Here is a 17,129-nt window from a genome sequence, read left to right on the forward strand (position 1 = left end):
TTGACATGAAACTTATTACAGTCAGTAAAATATACTCCTGTGTAATTCAATATAAAAGTGCCAGTCTTTGAATTACATGTATTACTTTTTTTAAAAAAATAATCCCCACTTTGAAAGTAAATCACTTTACACCGTGATGGTGGCTGCAGGTTCTGTCCATTTGTTGTGTTGCACTTAGAATGTCAAGTAAAGGAGGAATATAAGGCAGTATTAAAAAACACAACTACTTTGGAAACTTGTTCGTAAATGTACCCAAAAACATATATACCCGCAATTTTCATGATTCTGCAGCAGTTCCTCAGAAATATTTCTTGTAACTTGTTTCTCTTTTACTCCTGTTAAGAGATAAATATTTTGGAGTTTTTGAACATTTTCATTACTAAATTTAAAGTACAAGTTTCTGAAGATCAAGGCTTGAGAGCTCATTATATAATAGTCAGCAAGACCTCCACAGGGAGGAAGCACACTTGGAGCAGGAGGATGCTATTCAGCCCCTTGTTCCTGTTCCACGATTCAATTACCTCACAGCCAATCTGCACCTTAACTATCCACCTGGGTTCTGTAATCCTTAATATCCTTGCCAAAACAAAAATCTATCGATCTCTGACAGTCTCGCAATCGCTCCTCAGTCATTCCAAGCCCCTGAAATTACTCTTGGAGGGGAAAAAAAAATAGCGCACAAGCATCCGGTGAACCAGTCCGAAATTCCTCTCCTGCTAATTGAACTCAAACTGAATATCGGGCAGAGGAATTCGAGTCGAGCACTTTAGGCATTTGTAGATTGCTGCCATTTTAGAATTTAAAAAAAAAATCTAACCCAGTTATAAAATCTCTCTCTTACTTATTCATGGGATGTGGGCTTGGCGGGCAAGCCCACCCATCCCTTTGTGCCCTTGAGAAGATGGTTCTCAAATGCAATTGAGTGGTGTGTTAGGCCATTTCAGAGGGTGGCTAGAATTCGTCCATGTTGCTGTGTGCCTGGATTTACAAATGCTAGACTCCCTTCCCTGAAGGGCATTAGTTGGGTTTTTGGTTGGGTTTTTAATGACAATGCGGTAATTTCATGGTCACCATTACTGATATTAACTTTTTATTCCATATTTATTTAATTTTTGAATCTAAATTCTCCAGTTGTCACGATGGGATTTAAACTCGTGTTGCTGGACGAGTCCTAGAGTCTGGATTTCTAGCCCAGTAACGTTATCCGCTATGCTACCAAACACTACAAACATGATAAAAATGGATACAAAAAAGTTTGATTTCTGCAGTTGCTGGAGCTAGGCACGATATTAAAGCATGGAGGTGCCACAAAGCAGTGGAGTCAGTTTTTTTCTGCTTCAGCATTAATTAAGTCTGAGTCAGGACAGTCAGGAGCTGAGGGAACATCTTAGTCAGAAGGACCATGTCCTAAATCCATTGCTCCTTCAATTCTCAAACAACCTGACGACAAGTGAGATCATTACCTCGTCTCAGTCACCAGGATTTGAACTCTGATTTCACAAAAGTAACACTTTGGTGTATTGTGCCACATAATCCTAGACAAACAGGGAGCGCTCAATAATGCACAAGTTTTGAGGCATTAATAACACGTCGAGATAGCAAGGGTATATTATTATCAGGTGGATAATTAAAAGAGAACAAACATACACGTTTTCCCTTTTACTTATGACGTGCTCATTGTGTAGACAATAACAGTGAAGTCGAGTGAAATGCTTCTCATCCCCAAAATGGCAATTCAAGGAATCACAAGCTTGGATGAGTCACAGTTTCTTAGTCCCTGAGGGACAAGAGACAAGATCACACAACTTAAGCGCTGCTCCTGCATTGATGTCTTAAGAGCTGACAAATAAATACAATAGTGGGAAGGTAACATCGAGGAGCATTAAGTTTAAAATCAAATTCTTCTCTTTCTCTGGTGTGCTGGAGGCATCGAGCCATACTCTGGTTCCGTCCTACAAGGTACCAATCATCACGAGGACCTGGATAGTGTTCATTGGCCTGGATACCATATGCCCAAACGTGTCTACAGTTCTCAGAAGAGATCTTGAACATTAACCTGGACCAGAAACCTTGGCTGTCTCTTTGCACTCCCACCCAGGTTCATCTGAGGAACTTTTAATGCTCTACCGGCTCAAACTGGAGGCGGTGGTGGGGCGGGGGGGGGGGGGGGGGGGGGGGGGGGATTATTTTTTAAAAAGGACCTTTAAAGTCTGTGTAGCTCATCATCACGCCAAGCTGTGTGCACCTATCCACCAATCAGACCCAGTAAAGTTTCAGTACTGTCCACTAAATAAACAGTTCACGAGTTTCGGTTCATTTGTCCACAGACGTCCTACATGTGACATGATAATACCTGACTTATGGGCGGCTATGTATTATTGCAAAGGACTACAGGAAAAATTACACCAATACCTTCAGTGTTGCTAACAAACAGGCCAGGTGCATGAGCTGCATGGCTGGCTTTTGCGTTGCTGCTTATCCTTTAACTAGCTCAACAGCACTGTTAATAGTGCATATTACCAGTATACTTTTCTTTCAAGCACACCATCGGATTACCTGTGCATTAGGTAAGACAGGAAGAATATCGACTGGAGGGCAATGAAGGCCAAGAAATGCCAAACTGAGGTACAGGATGGAACAGGTGGGACCTTTGGACAGGTGACATGTTGAACCTGTAAAATAAAAGATTGATGCACTTTACCATATGCAAACCCATTGTCCGTGAGCCAACTGAAAACCAGTCATTCACATCAGCAAGTCAACAACTAGTACTCTACCATTTAAAAGTTTGTTACTGGCAAGTCATCTAAGGCACCTCCTATTGGAAGAGGAAAATGTAACTCTGTACCCTAAGAGCATGTTCATTGGAGAAAGTGAAGGAAAAAGGCTTTGAACAGGAGTGTTGATAATTTGCTGAATATATATATAGTCAATTTAAATGGCAGTCAACAAAGCTAACTGAATATTAGAATGCATCTCATAAACATGGCACAGCAAGTCAAAAGCAGTTACTTTAATCATATACAGGCACAACCCAAACTAAAAAGTGCCAAGATGCGAGTGGAAAAAGTGGAGGTCATAGTTTCAGAAGGGAGAGGCAAAATATCTATCCAATTTCCCTTTAATGGACATATAATTTTTTTTCCCTCCATGAGTTTTTGGAGGCTCACTGCTGTAATGACCCATGGGCTGGGAAAAGTCTGTATTTTCTTTTGTGTAATGTCCCATTGTGAACAAAATGTGCTGGGGAGTATTTTGAAAGTGGGTTAATTGGTTTCCTGATTAATGACACCATTAGAGTCCAAGAAATACTCATGTAACTTGGGGTTGCCATGGGGGGGTGAACAGCTAAGAAACAAAGGGCAAATAGAAAGCTAATTGCAGTGGAGTTGGGTCTCAGTTTGTTTCTTCCACTTGGCAGAGAATAAACGTAAAGAGAAAAACAGGTGAGGCTCTCTCGGAATTTAACAGTTTTCTGTTTGAGAACTTTTAAACAGATTCTGGTGTTGAAGCAAGGCTCTGAGGATAGATAGAGCAGAAACAGTGTTACTGTGTGTGTTATACAGCTAGAAGGGACTGAACACCGAAGGCAGGGAGAGTGAAGGATTGTGGATTGGACAATACCTGTTGCTGCTGTTGATGTGGTATCAGAGCCCACCAGAATGTTTAAGGAGATCAAAGAAGGGAGTCTCTGGAGATGCTGTGCCACACGGGCTATCGTGAACTGTGTGCCTCGTTTAGTGGTAACCGTGCCTGAGAATTTCAGATGGAATAAAGCTGTTGGAGAATGCGACTCAAGGGCTAAAATGATCAGATCGAAAGTGAGAGATCCTGCAAACGAAGACAGGGGTGGAAACACAGATCGCCCCTGGTGCCACATTTATGTGGGAAGTGATGTGAGTGCTTATAACTAAGTGAGGCGTATCTTTGTTGTGTCGACTATTTAAAGTGAAATTTTTATTTTTATTTGAAATATCCTTTGCCTGCTAATTAATGTTTGAATTATGTTGATTTTAATTGGTTTGTTTCAGCAAAAGTTTCAAAAAATTAAATCCTTTAGGTTGGCATCCTGAGGCTTCCTTTCATAAATGTTATCGGTATCTACAGGGATCATAACTCTGCTTACTTACCCAAGCAAATGCACTCTTACACAATCAAAAAATAGCAAGCCAATATATCACAGAATCACAGAGCAGAAGAGGCCCTTCGGCCCATCGAGTCTGCACTGATACATGAGAAGTACCTGACCTACCTACCTAATCCAGCATACAGTACTCCAGCTGTGGCCTCATCAAGGTTCTATACAACTCAACATGACCTCCCTACTTTTGTAATCTATGCCTCGATTGATAAAGGCAAGTGTCCCATATGCCTTTTTCACCACCCCACTAACATGCCCATCCGCCTTCAGAGATCAATTGATACACACGCCAAGGTCCCTTTGTTCCTCAGAATTTACATATTTGCATCTTTTTTGCAGGGAACTTTAGCCTCTGTAATAGGATAGCTATCTTTTATGCATGATGAATATCTGATACCTATGGGGATAATTTAAGATTTACTTTGAAGGTAGTAGTTTGGGGTGGAAAGGATCTCAAGTATAATTCATCCTTTTTATTCCAGATCTCCAGGCCAATATGTCGACAAGATATTGAGAGTTTTGTTTGGGAAGGGGAAATGCATCTTGTGTTTAAAATGTCATCTACTGTACACTCCTGAGTGAAACCACAAATTCGAAGGGCGCTGTTTCAAACCTGCTTACTGGAGTGCATGTAGTGAACATGTCTCTGGGGAAGGCTATCTGCATCTTGCGTGACCCTGTGGAATAGTTGACACTGTCACTGAGAGTACAACTGGGATGCCCAGCAGTAATACTGAAAGCAGGGCAAGGTTGCATCCCCTCCTCCACCTCTCAGGATAGTAAGGCTTTTAACGGAAGCCCTCAGGCAATTGCCTGGCAAAGTGAATTTCTATCAAAAACAGGCCTGGGTCTCACTCTTCCCCTGGGGAAATGCCACATGTTCTACAGAAGCAGGATGAATAATCTGTGCAACATCTGACAAACACTAATTCTGCCTTCAGAGTAGTAGTTTTCTCCACCGGACAATAAGCACATGTTGTGGGGGCTGGGCGGGAGAAGAACCATTACTGAAAGCCTTGAAAAAGAAAGTGTTAGAAATGGAAGCAACATGACGACATTTAAAGCACATCCAGTTTGTTTGGATTTGCCAGTAGGTTGGATCCAATTTAAGAGCCTTAAAGAGGGACCATCCAATTTTCCTCACAGTGTAACAGCACAAAAACAGCTCTGTCACAAACACCACAATGCTTGGTACAGTTAGTTACAATGAATATCTAGAATGAGTAACTGTTTATTCAGGTAATGTGGGGCTTTGTGCACTCTCAAATTCAAAGGCCATGCTTCCATTTTAAAGAGATAGCCTTGACATTTTGCTTTATCCTACTGCCAAGAATGAAAAAACACTAAAAGCTGGGAAATAAGAATACTGGTCCGGCCTGGTCTTGTTTACCTCAAAATGGAACACCAGTAAAAACTGGGAAATAAGACTACTGGTCTGAACTGTTTTATCCTTCTGGGTGCCAACTTATGGAACAGTGAGATACCAATAAATGGTATGCAGTTGAGTTGGTTGGGTTTCTTTTAACTCTCAAGAAATTGGAAACAACAATTTCTCTCATTTCTCCCCACCAATCCACTCCCCAATTTTGTTTTTGATCCTCATTTTCAAGAAGCACCAACATTACATAGTATCATCCCAATCAGCAAAAGTCTCAGGCTAACCTCCTTCTCCTCCCAGCAATGCTTCAAACTAACTAGTGGCATTGACCCACGTTGATCTATTCTCTCCCCATCACCTGTCCACCTTGAGTAAAATGCTAAGATGATATTAACTTTGCACTCCTGAAGATTCCCCTAGTTGAGTATTTCTGATAACAACGAACCCATTCCAATACAAATTTGCTGGAAACACAGTGATGACCAGAGAAACTCTTATTAGGCACAAATTTTGTCTGCACTCTTACAACACATCGCCAAAGAGTCTATGGTCTATTCAAAGTAATGCTTAACCTCCCCTTATAACTCAAATAAACTTTTGTAGTTCAAACTTTTACCAATTCCTGCTAACAAGGACTTAACTTATACAAGCCAATTTAATCCTCTCTGGGACTCTGCCTGTTCTTTCCCAAAACCACTTGAAGAGGTTAATAGGAGTTTGAGTTTCAGGTCCAAACGCTCTTTCACAGTGGAAAAACCAAATGCACACTGAAGCAAAATCCAGGAATGTTTAAGTCTTACCTTGATGTTGGTCAAGCTGTCAACGTCTTTCTTGACAATGTGAATGTGCTCATTGATCTCACTGATAGAGTCTTTATCTGCAGTGACGGTATTTAAAGATTGCTGCCCTTGTTTCACCTTGGCGAGGATGTCTGCCATGCTTGTCCTGCAAGGCAAAACACAAAAGGGTTAAGATGGAGTCCAAAGATGGCCACAAAACTCACCAAGGGTTAGGAATCTTTCCTGACCCTATCGAGCTTTAAAATGCCCTGAAGGAAGACTTGGCAAATCTCCTAAAGAATCTTTGTGAAGAATATCACTACTAGCGGTACCACTAAAACGTAATTTTAGAAATTAAAGTGACAAATGCCCTACACACAAACACTTGGCCGCTCAGTGAATAAATAGCCAACATTTTTACAGTGTTACACGAATTACAAAATTTGATGCACGGGGGGAATTTCAAGAAATTATATTCCTACTTTCATTTCTAATTCTATATATATTTTTTGTTTAAATATTGCTTGTGGAGATATGCCCCATTTCATCCAGGGAGGCTTAAGCATTTAATCACAATGGTTTATGACACTAGACTGAATGATCATACAGGGACCAAGAAGAACTGATTAGATCATCCCTTGGTCACATTCAACGTGAGTCTGAAGATACACAGAAAGGACCAATTGACTGACAAAATGTTGAAATGTTGAAAGAAAAGCAATAGGTTTTTTTTAGGGGAAATGTCTATTGTATAAAATTTTAAGATGTCTGCAAGCAATCAATCTTTTTTAAGGAGGAGGAAGGCTTCACTTGGGCAACAGATGAGGACTGGAGCCCAGCTATAGGCAGCCCTTTGATCTGAAGTTAGCCAGAATATGAGAATTATGACCCAAAGATAAACAGATTAAACACAGTCAAGACTTTAGTTAGTTAAGGACAGCACGTGATTCAATGCACTGAACATACCGTTATATCTTTGAACTGTTTTGCTTGGTGCCATGGACAACTGGTCTTATTTGGGAGGCAGGGATACCAGCTCACAAACATTTCATCCAAAAGGCTGGCAGATTAGTTGGATTATGCAAGTTATGTGCTGAAGCTATCCCATACTGTAACAATGGGACTTTATCCTACTTTATCCTCTGTAGCATGCAAACATTAGAATATAAGGAATAGGAGAAGTAGGCCATTCGGCCCTTCGAGCCTGCTCCACCATTCTATAAGACCTTGGCTGATCTGACTGCGACCTTAACTCCACTTTCCTGCCTGTTTCCCATAGCCCTTAACTCCCTTGTCAATCAAAAATCTGTCTAATGCAGCCTTGACTATATTTAATGACCCAGCCTCCACTGCTGTCTGGGGAAGAGGATTACAAACACCAAAGACCCCCAGAGGAGAAATTCCTCCTCATCTCCCTCTTAAATGGAGACCCCTTATTTTGAAAGGGTGGTCTCTAATTCTCCATTCCCCATTCCCAAGGGGAAAACATCCTCTTGGCATCCATCCTGTTAAGCCCCCCTCAGAATCTTATATGTTTCAATAAGATCACCTCTCATTCTCCTAAACTCCAAATGGGTAAAGGCCTAGCTTGCTCAACCTTTCCTCATTAGACAAACCCCTTCATCCCAGGAATCTGCCTGATGACCCTGCTCTTAGCTGCTTCCAACGTAAGAATGTCCCTCCTTAAGTAAAGTGACGGAAACTGCACACAGTGCTCAAGATATCATTTCATGGCATGGAATAGAATCAGAGAAAGTTTACAGCACAGGAGGCCACTCAGCCCATTGTGTCTGCACCGTCCAAAAAAAATGAGCCACCCAGCCTGATCCCACTTTCCGGTATTTGGTCCATAGCCCTAAAGGTTATGGCACTTCATGTTCACGTCCAGGCACCTTTTAAACGAGATGAGGTTTTCTGTCTCTACCACCCGTTCGGGTACTGAGTTTCAGATCCCTACCACCTTCTGGGAATTTTTCCTTTGGGTAAAAAATGTCTCGTCATTGTAGTTGTAGGATCATGTCATTCTCCTTCACAGTTCCTCGCAGCAGGACTGTCTTTGTGTGGTTCTCCCCTCCCGCCCCACGCATTACAATACGGTCAGTCCATCTCCAGCCATAGCTACATCTCCAGCTCTCACTCATTCAAAGACAGCAACGTGCATTTATATAGCACCCGTAAGGTAACGAACCATCGCAAAGCACTTCACAGGACAGGTATAAAAGGATGACATCATGCTACTTTAGGAGATGTTAAGTTAGATGACCAAGAAAGTTTTAAGGAGCCTAGTAAAGGGGGAAAAGTCAGGTGGACAGGTTTAGGGAGGAAATTCCAGAGCAGAGATCATCACTGCCAGTGCTGGATTGATTAAGATTAGGGATTCATTTCCAAATTTCCTTCAGGATCCATCCTTGTTCACCTCCTCTACATCTTGCCCTGTAGTGGCATGATCAGCATGCTGAAGACACCAAGCAGCATCTCTCCACGAGGATCCATGTGTTCCATCTGGCATCGAAGTGGTGGATGAATCAGAATTGCGAATGATTGAACATTGGGAAAGACACAAGGTCTCACTTCCGGCCCTTGCCAAACATTCTGCAGCTTCGCCAATGGCTCCAACCCCCTCTACAGCTGCTCTCTCAGGTAGAACTTGTGAGTTTTAATCAACAGATCAGCAGAGCCAAGCTTTAACCCTACATTTTACTGATCAAGAATCCTTGTGTCCACCTTCACAACAACTCCTGCCTCTTCCCTAACTTCCCCCACTGACATTGAAATTCCTTATACATGCCTGCAGTACCTCTTGAGGCTACTTCTCAAACTTCAAATGGTACAGCAAAAGTTGCTGGCCGCCATCCATCCAGCCATCTCGGGAGACAATGGGCTGGACCCAGGGTACATGTCACTTCCGGGTTGAAAATTCTTGTGGCTATAGAAGCCGATTCGAGTGTGGCAATCCCTTCTGCAGCTGGCACAGATGAATAGCGCTGGCTCAAAGTGTCTTTTTCCTTCGGTGGGTTGTCTTGTCCGCCATTTGGTTATTAATTTCGCCCTCTGCTTTTTCCACGCCCTTCCTGACCGCTTGTCCCCGGGTACAGTGGTCAGCATGTGCATCGACTCCAATCCCGGTCAACCTGAGGTCTCACCTGCAGGCATCCTGTTGGTCTCGTGCCGAGAGCTAGGTCGCCATGGAGCATGTCTTTGGGGATGCGGTTCACTTGACCCAGCCAACGGAGTCACCACTGACTCGAGGTGCTGGAGATCCCCACCCGCGGGTGCACTTCCATGCTAGGCACTTTGCCTTGCCAGGAGATGCCCAACATTCATCTGAGGCATGGGGAAGTGCTACTTCTGCAATACCAACTAACATGATCCCAGCCCTCTAGCCCATTAATGGTCAGCGACTGTGAATTGTTTGTGGCTTTTAAAAAAGGACACTGAGAATCCACGCACTTCAGCAGCGATTGCATAGGGTTATGGCTCGGGATCTTCCCACTGAAAATTAAATGCAATGTACTGTGTGGTTTTATAGGTCAATCCACTCAGTGCATTCACTCCAAGCCATGCCACTTGGCTTCATTCCCAAAGACAGCCTCTGGTTAGGGGAAATCACCAGATGGCATTATTATGCAGCTGTACTGATTGAATGTATGTTATAGAACAGCTATTGGAGTAATGTCCAACATTGTGCTCAAATGCAGTTCATTTGGGGATTCTGGGGTGGCCAGGGGAGGATTAACATTTTATTAAAAGAAAGATTCCAATTTGATTCTAATTAGATTTAAAATCCAATCATTGGTTGGAAAAGTGCTGCTAAACTCTCTGGAAGAGATTTGCATTTTAACCTGCGATAAAAACAGGAAAGATGCAGGAAACACTCAGCAGGTCAGGCAGCATGAAAGGAGTGCAAAACAGAGTTAACGTTTGAGGTCAGTGACCTTTCCAGGGTTCCAGCACCCACAGAGCCGTGCGTTTTTACTTTGGAATTTCCAGAAGCCTTTGAGGTTTATTCTGGGTTTGTTGAGTGTTGGGGGTGGGGGTCTGAGAGACCCAAGTTGCAAATTCAAAAAAAAAACAAGAGACATTTATGTTGTGCTCAGATAACTGACACATTCAATGGAGAGTACGAAGAGAATCAGAGGCCATCAAGCCAGCAAGTGCTACAGGCAACAAAAAAATTCTACAAATCAGTCAACTTGATCTGCACCCTTGTCATAGAATCTATATTCACCGCTCTACCAGTGCACCATGAGATATTTTAATGATCATTTTTCTCCTTCCCTGTAAAGACTCGAGGCAGTTTTCTTTATGTGAAGTAATGGAAGTTGGTGGTGCAACCACCTGCTTCTCTTTGTTATATATTGTGAGGCAAACAAATTTCTTTAGTTCCTGTTCCTTACAGGGCACAGTGGAGGTGGAACAGGGACACTGCCCAATCGTCAAGTTACCTTGAAAGTGGTGCCCATTTGCATTGGAAACTCATTTTTGCGTGACCTCAAATCGCGTCACTGTGCAAATAGTCGAGAGAGGTTTCAGGGCAGGGAACAGGTCCAGTGCTTGAAATCCAGTTTGGCTGAGCCATATAAACTGCCACTTTGGTCTGGAGAGTTTTCAATAGTTTCCACTCATATCCTAGAAACCCCTGCGTGACTGTGTACAGATATCTGATGAAGGTCAGGCTAGGTTCCACTCTCCGCAATGCAACAGTCTGCCAGCACACGCGCACTCATTTCATATCTGGAGACTATCCTTGACCAAGTGCCGGAGAAAGCCCAGTGACTGTGGAAATGCCAACTCTTAAATAACCAATGGTTTGCTGCCTCAGGGAGAGGAAGAGGGCGGTGGAGAAAAGTAACAGGACACTGGAGGGAGGCTCAGAGTCTGATAGCTCACCTCACCCTTCTCACTCAGAAAGCTACAAAAATATTTAACAGGATTGGGTATTAATGCATGAGAAATGGATGAAATGTAAAATAGGAAAAAGTCCCAAATAATGGGAATGTTCAATACCTTAGAATTTAATCTTTCTTCTAGAAAAGCTAAAGTAACCTTCCTGCCAAAATATTTCCAAACTTAGTCCATTTCGAAGGCATGTATTAGTTTTGTCGCCAGGGACTGACATTAGTAACATACAGGTTGTGTAGCAGGACCTCTGTTGCTTTTCCTCTGTAGGGTGTGGGTTCCCTGGTTGGAAGAGACTCAATCCAAAAAGTAGAGGTCAACAGCATCAGCGTACAAACTGTCCACGACGAATAATAATGGTGCTTCACACAGAAAAAAAGTCATGCACTTAAAATGGATTAAGATCTGAAAGGAAATAAGTTGGTTTCCTTCCTCAGTTAGTTTCCCCTCCCGTGGGTTATGCACTCAAAAGGAACTATATTAGCACAAGTTGTTGCCTTGTGAACCTTTGGATGGCTGGTCAAGGGCGGCCTTTTGCTTCAGCTTAGCTCATCCATCCAGATAAACCCAGGAGGCTCCCCCCCAACTCACAGCATCTGTCTTACAAACTATTCCAAGGCTTTTGCCTCCACTGTTTCCATCTGATCGACATCCTGTCAGATGCTCACTCTTCCTTGTGAAGAACTTCGCGACATCTGTCATAGGCTCCTTTCCCATCAGCTTGAACTTTGTTCCTTTTAACCTCTCAGCCATAATTTACTCTGAAATAGTGTCTGTTTTCGTTTCTCTCTCCCATATTTCAGAGAGATCCCTCTCCAACATTTTCTGGTTTGAGGTCAGATTTCTCCCGTCCTCCCAGACAAATCAACGCCAGGGATCAAGCCCACGGCTCTCTGTGCTGCCTCAGGGCTTAAATGCCTCGCTTGTACCTCAATGATCGAAACGTCTCATTATTGCTCAAGCTATGGGCTTGATTCTATCACACCCCATCATTATGAAATTGATATGACTGACAACAGTAGGGTCAGCATAGCATATTTTCCATACATCTGTTCAGCACCATTACAAAAGGCAGTAAAACACAAGTGTGAAGATAAAAGCAAAATACTGCGGACGCTGGAAAACTGATATAAGAACGCAAATTGCTGGAAAAACTCAGCAGGTCTGGCAGCGTCTGTGGAGAGAGAAAGAGAGTTAACATTTCGAGTCCGTAAGATTCTTCTTCAAAGCTCAAAATGTTTACTCTGTATTTCTCGCCACAGATGCTGCCAGCCGAGTGTGAAGATATTGTGACAACAGCAGAACAGTACTTGCTCACTTCTTTCTTTACACCTTGATCACCATGGAGAATAGTTTCCTGATCCTTGCCCTAAAATTACTGTTTTATGACTTTGAACCCGAGTCCCTGGATCTACTTGTGCAGCTTCGTTGAAGCCAATATTCCAGTGAAGACATGGGAGAAAAATGTTAGAACATTAGTTTAAAAATTACATTCCTTTAACAATTTAAATTCTGAGGCCCTTGGGTTCGAAGGGGACTGTCAGAGGGGGAAGATAGAGAGCAGGAGCATCAGGGATGGACAATAAATGCTGGTCTCGCCAGCGAAGCCAACATCCCATAAATGAATAAAGTAAAATCAGGAGGAAGGCGGAGTTTAAAATTGCACCTGCTGTCTGGGATTTTGTATGAGGGAAACTAGATCTTTCTTCCTGCAAAATCTGGACTGTGTTGTGTACAAAATGGCCGCTTCATTTGCCTGAAGAACATTGCTTGTTTCATTTTGACAGGCAACTTGCAAATGCAAATCATCTGAAGCACTATGAGACTCTTGGGAGATTTTCACGACTCTTTGTGTGAGGGATTATACCTGGCCTCACCCCAGAATGGCTTGGCTCTGCTTTTAAGATTGTTCCCCTTACCCTCTGCAAGTTATAAGCACTTATGACTTGCAGAGGGTAAGGGGAACAATCTTAAAAGTAGAGCCAAGCCATTCTGGGGTGAGGCCAGGTATAATCTCGCACACAAAGAGTTGTGAAAATCCGAAACCCCATCCCTCCACCTAATCTTCCCTCCGAGCTATGCAGCCACACTCAAGATAAAGTGCGTGCATGTCTGCAAAAAACAAGGGTGCCACACCCCTAAATAGGCAACGCACAACAATATCAAGTTAGAGAGGACACTGTCCCCACCACTGCCTAACCAGGCCAATTGAAAATTTCTAAACTGAGATTGATAAGGGTTTCTTTGGTAAACGTATGAAATGTGGGTCAGCAGGGCTGAGATGGAGATCAGCCACATTAACTGAATGGGAGAACAGGACCAAGGGGCTGAATGGCCTACACCTGTTCCAATGTCAATCTGGTTGAATGTTTGTCATCCTCTATATTTACAACTATTTCACTGTCTTATGTCGCTTATGCATTTCCCTGTCAGTGGCCATGTACGATTTTGGTCTCTTTCATATGGTGGCCATGGAATCGGGCAAAACAAACTCGCAAATTAAAATGCTTTCTTAGAAAATTAATCTGTTTGAAGGACATGCTTGTTGACAGCAGTAAGCTTGCCAGTCCAACGGACACAGAGGGGCTGGAAGGCATGGAGCACCAATGACAACATTGTAACACAGGATACCAGCTAGACAGATCACGTCTTTTGCTTTGGGCTTAATATTATCTTGGGCAATGCGCTGTCAAGGATTTGAAACTGCAAGCTAACATTCAGCTGATTTCCACAACAAACAAAAGCAGTCAGATGAGAAAACAAATCATCAGCGGTCTCTTGAAATGGATGCAACCAGAAACAACCTTCTGATACAAGGAATAGATGGCTCCTGCACATTAGTCACAGTGATGATAAAACATTCGATTAGGAATCCAAATGGAAATGCCATCAAACAGCGGACTAGGAATGTGAAAATTAGCTATCATTCCTGTTCAGTACCCTGAGACCCTTGCTCCTAAGGGTGTTTTTATGGGCATTGGGTAAGGGTGGGACTGGGTTTGGCCATGATGGTCCCCATGGTGGGGTAGCTTAGGCAATGGTGAAATAGCGGAATGTTACTGGGCAAGTAATGCTTCAGAGACAAGTTCAAATCTCACACAAGTGTTGGGGAATTTAAATTCAATTAACTAATAAGCCTTATTAATGATGATTGTGATACTACCAGATTGTCATCAAGACACCTGGTTCACTAATGTCCTTCAGGGAAGGAAATCTGCCGTTCTTACCTGGTCTGGCCAACTTGTGACTCTAGACCCACAGCGATGTTGGTGACTCTCCCCTGCCCTCTGAAATGGCAACTCAGCTGTACAAAACGGCTACAGACAGCACTGTGGGCATATCTACACTCCAGCAGTTCACAAAGGCGGCTCACTACCACCTCCTCAAGGGCATCTGGGGATAGGCAACAAATGCTGGCCTTCCCATCACTGCCCACATCCTGAGAATAGATAAGATAGCTATGCTAACACTGTCAAATCTTACGGGAACAGTAGCCACATGAGAAAGATATTGATGAGCCAAGTGGCCCTCATGAAATGCAGCAAGAAATGGTTCCCTGCAGAGAGAGGAGGAATGAAAATGAGCATGAAACACCCAAATGAAAAATCTACATCTCAATATAATCCCATAAATATAATCTCATAAAAGCACATCGTGTATCAAGTGTAATATGTTCAACAAACTGCTTATTTGTTAAGAGGAGGTCACTGTCTGATTTCTTCCCCCCATTCAGCAGAATTTAAAGACTGCAGGAGTTTTAACTTATCTTTTAGTGGGGAGATGGAAGGGAACTTTCTATTATATGATATGCTCATGACAGGACAAATGATTCATCGCACAATGGACAGGATTTTCCTAACCCTGTGGACACCAAGTGGGACTGGGGGGGTGTTGGTGCTGCAGGGCAGAACAGAGAACTGGATAGGTTAACCGCTCCATGGAGGAGGTAGCCAATTAGGGACAATGGACGATAGATGGGACCACCTCCCCTCCCCCGCCAGCTCAGGAGGCAGCCTCCCTGTGGTAGGCCAGGGGCAATGGTACAGGGGCATCGCAGCCAAGGGCTCCACACTCCAATGACTGGGTGAAAGGTCATAATCGCAGCCACATCTGGCCCTGTGGATGGGGTTTCCCTCGATCCCAATGGCCCTTCCAGCATTGAGAGTCTTCAGCACAGCCCTTCTACGTTAGCCAGTGGGGAGCCCTCCATGTTCAGGGACCCTCACAGCCCCTGACACGTCTCAGCAGTACCCCACTCTCCTTGGTGGGGCGTGGGGGGTGGCGGTAACCAAACCTCCTGAGCTGACAGCCCTTTGATGAGGTCAGCACAGCATCGGGGACTGACCCCCCCTCCCCCCTGCAGGAAGGTAGGAGGATTCGTCTGGGAGGATTGCTGAGCTGGTCTCACTGCCAGGAAGTGTAGGCTTTGACTCACATTTGGTCCCGATATTGGGGTCCCAAAGCACACGGGAAAATCCTGCCCAAAATTTCCACTGAACTGAAACCAAAAGTATATTATTTTTGTCGACATCTGAATTTTTCAAAATCATCTTTTTTTGGTTTAGTCATTTTTGGGTCAGTTTAGAATCCACCATCAAATCTGTACATTCATTCAAGCCTTAGCACATAGCCACAATGCCTGATGAATCTTTTAGAATAGAGATATTAACTCTGTTGCTGAATATAGTTTCAATTAGATTCTCCCTTCATCACAAGACTTGCACTAGTCACATGCTCATTCTCCTGAATCGCCTTCTCTCCTCTGCTCCTGCCACTTGCAACCCCCAAGCAGCTACCAAGCGCCACCAAGGAAAGGCATGAAAAAAAAATAGCAGCAAATTGCTATTCAGACTCCTTTCCTCTTTTACAAACGGAGGGTAGTATTCTGGCCCCGCTGTTTTAAGAAAGTGACACATAAATGAGGAAAAGCCATTCCAACCATCAGGGTTGCATCTGTCATAGAGCATGGTGAGATCCACTGTATAAATAGCTAATTTTGACCCAAGTGATTTCTTGGACTGATTTCAATTGGCTGAGGGGAGGCGTAAAGTACTACCCCTGATTTGTCCAAGAGGAGGGGTGCCCCTCTTTTTTTTCCGCTGCTCTAGGAGATTGTATGGTGCTGGGAAAGAATGCTTATTCGAGATGCTCCAGACATCATGAACATGCGACAGACTTGATAGAACAGCTGTCTGCCAATTTAGTGTGTTTGGATATCGCTAATCCTGTCCCACTCACTCCTAAGGTAATGGTGCTCTTCAAGGGAAACAGTCTCTTTCCCCTGCCTACTGCAGCATTCTCAACGTTGCTTTGCTCATCTGACAACCTCAATTCTCCTATTATCATGTTAAGTAAAAACTAAGCATCTAAAGGATAAACAGAAGAAAATGGCTATATGAAAATATCCCAGTTAACAGCATAGATCCAGTTGCGGAAATTTCTTTCTGACCAATTTCCTTCCAAAATGTGTATCTCAACTTCTGAAAGGTTTTTGATAAAGTTCCAAATGAAAGGCTTCAAATTAACCTCAAGGCTATGAAGGTTCAGGGTACGCTCAAGATGGATCTGAAACTGGCTGAATGGTAGGAAACAAGCACTCGTTAGAGAAGTTATGGTGGAGTGGGAGTAAAGTATTGGATGGGGTATCTCGAGGCTCAGTGCTGAGATCACTATTTCTAACTTACATAAATGAATTGGTTTCAGAAACACGTGACATGACCAACTTTTGCAGATGATACCAAACCAGGAGGGAAGAGTGGAATTGAAGGAGGCAGCTAAGACGTTTCAGAAAAGGTCAGGTACAATATGCAAGTAGGCAGAAGAATGACAGATGAAACTGACTACAGACCAGTATAGATTTAGGGAGGGAGAATAGACAACACTCATACTCTATGAATGGCATTGAAACTGCCAAAGATGAAGCTAAGAGAGT

General features: G+C 43.3%; 1 protein-coding gene across 1 annotated transcript in view; it reads right to left on the reverse strand.

Annotated features, from left to right (window-relative positions):
- LOC121272090 (protein ERGIC-53-like) overlaps positions 1-17,129 on the reverse strand; it is a 67,647-nt gene continuing 50,518 nt past the window's right edge. The window contains exons 11-13 of the mRNA XM_041178532.1: positions 6,320-6,464; positions 2,557-2,672; positions 1-335 (exon numbers count right to left, since the gene is read on the reverse strand). Coding sequence (XP_041034466.1) covers positions 299-335; positions 2,557-2,672; positions 6,320-6,464 — 298 coding nt within the window. The 3' untranslated portion in view covers positions 1-298. The remainder of the gene's footprint in view (positions 336-2,556; positions 2,673-6,319; positions 6,465-17,129) is intronic.

Source organism: Carcharodon carcharias, chromosome 32 (genome assembly GCF_017639515.1).
Source record: "Carcharodon carcharias isolate sCarCar2 chromosome 32, sCarCar2.pri, whole genome shotgun sequence".
In the NCBI taxonomy this organism is placed as follows: domain Eukaryota; kingdom Metazoa; phylum Chordata; class Chondrichthyes; order Lamniformes; family Lamnidae; genus Carcharodon; species Carcharodon carcharias.